This window comes from Anneissia japonica, unplaced genomic scaffold (genome assembly GCF_011630105.1).
Source record: "Anneissia japonica isolate Jap-2015-1 unplaced genomic scaffold, ASM1163010v1 scaffold1826_len1998817_cov189, whole genome shotgun sequence".
Lineage (NCBI taxonomy): Eukaryota > Metazoa > Echinodermata > Crinoidea > Comatulida > Comatulidae > Anneissia > Anneissia japonica.
The window spans coordinates 1,093,130-1,095,019 of NW_022742159.1; the positions used below are offsets into that span (position 1 = coordinate 1,093,130).

Consider the following 1,890-nt stretch of genomic DNA (forward strand, 5'->3'; position numbering starts at 1 on the left):
TATATATATAGGCCTATATATATAGGCTTATGTAGGCCTATATATATGTATACATATCTTTTTATATATTCTTTTATATGCTTGCGAATTGTAAGAAATGATTTTATAGAATTAACATTTTTATCTAAGCAACTTTGCATCAATAGGTCTTAGTTCAGAACATATACATTTAACTAAATCGAAGTTTCGTCTTTTGCTTCTCATTTTGTTTCCCTTTATTCTTTTGCCTATTTGGAATTAATCTAAATTGACTTGTATATGAATGTTTTTATATTTATCAAAGTGAATGAAGAAATTATTAGTTTTAGAAACGATATTAGGGAGCCTAGAACGCAATGACGTCACTAGAAGTCATCTGCGCATGCGAGAAATTCTCGTTTCTCGTAGTCTTCTCTGGATTATAGGACGCATTTTGGCCCCCGAATTAACGTTATGCCGAACGTAGGACGGTGACGGGTGAGTGAAGTCTAGTCGTTCTAGCGTTCGGTACTGTCCTCGCTCAGATCGAAAGCTTCCTATTTGGCGTAGAGAACTCTATATTTTAAGGATGTAAATCATTTTATGATTATCATGATGTTTTCTTTATAGAATGCGAACAGTCTTCGTGAGGAGGAAATGAAATACATTGTTGATATTCACAATGAGTATCGAAGGAACGTAACGCCCAACGCAGCAGACATGCGCAAACTGGTAAGTTGTAAAACTAGAGCAGTACGTACTACATGGAAGAATCTGGAAAAAAAAAAAAGAATCTGAAAAAAAAAAGAGGGAGGGAAGTGGGAAAGAGGTCGCAACTATCCTTTTCCACACTTCCCTCAGTCATCATTCGAAAAATCTGCATATACCGTTCGCGATTTTTTTTTCGTCAAAGGCTATTCTGTGTCTTAGAAAAATCAGTTGTACAACGTATCGTTTTTTTTTTTCTCTCAGGAATCTGGTCTAAAGCTAATGCACTCTACTAGGAGTTCCACTATGTAATAGGCTAATATATTTTGACATATCTTAGACATACCATGTTCTAATTCTTTATATATAGTATAGTTTCTATCGCACTTTCTGTTTAACGACTGCAGAAAGTTATATCACATATGATATTATTACGTCGAATTCACATTATTTTTATTGTAATAAACAAATCCAGTAAAAGTTCCCGTTGAAATAACCTTATCAATAATGATATTTTTTAATAGATATCTTTACTACATTCTTTATTATAGGAATGGGACCAGGAGGTTGCGGCGGTCGCCGCGGATTGGGCATCGCGGTGTCCGAGTGGCCATAATTACGGAAGCGGATATGGAGAAAACCTGGCATTCAGTTCGGAACCATACACCGGTAACATATATACCACTTTGCATGGTGCTCTTAAGTCATGGTACGACGAAAGCGAACATTACAAGTATAACAAAGAACAATGCGATGGAGTCTGCGGCCATTATACCCAGGTAGGTCTAAATAGATGGACCTTTCCGTTAAGCCCTGCCCCTTGGAAATTGTTGCTAATGCCCACAAGCAAAGCAACAGCCTGCAACATTTTTGTTTGTGTGACAAGCGCGTATTGCTGGTCATGTTCTGATTGGTCTGATGTTAACTGCTCAAGTTACCATGGGGCAAAGTGTTAATTGCTTATAGAAATCGTGTTGAATATTCAATATTCAATATTGAGCTGGGGTGCACGACAAAATTCGTTGAAGTAAAAATACATCTGAATCCTAAAATTGGAAACACGTCTCCCTTGTAATTTGTTGTCTTAGCCTTCCCCATTCCACACCCGAGATGCTCCACTACATGCATTATACTTCCCTCTCACAACACACCTTATCTTTTTTTTAGGGGAGGTGGGGGTAGCGTGGGGAATATAGAAAGATAAAGAAGTATTTAATACATCTA

At 37.1% G+C, this 1,890-nt stretch overlaps 1 protein-coding gene across 3 annotated transcripts in view; it reads left to right on the top strand.

Annotated features, from left to right (window-relative positions):
* The window catches only part of LOC117118985 (GLIPR1-like protein 1), a 13,184-nt gene that overhangs the window by 3,392 nt on the left and 7,902 nt on the right, over window positions 1-1,890 (top strand). For 2 of the 3 annotated variants that reach the window (XM_033263748.1, XM_033263749.1), the window contains exons 2-3: window positions 589-690; window positions 1,218-1,445. The exons of the other annotated variant lie outside the window; for it this stretch is intronic. In XM_033263748.1, the coding sequence (XP_033119639.1) occupies window positions 589-690; window positions 1,218-1,445 (330 nt within the window). The remainder of the gene's footprint in view (window positions 1-588; window positions 691-1,217; window positions 1,446-1,890) is intronic. 3 annotated transcript variants of the gene reach the window in all.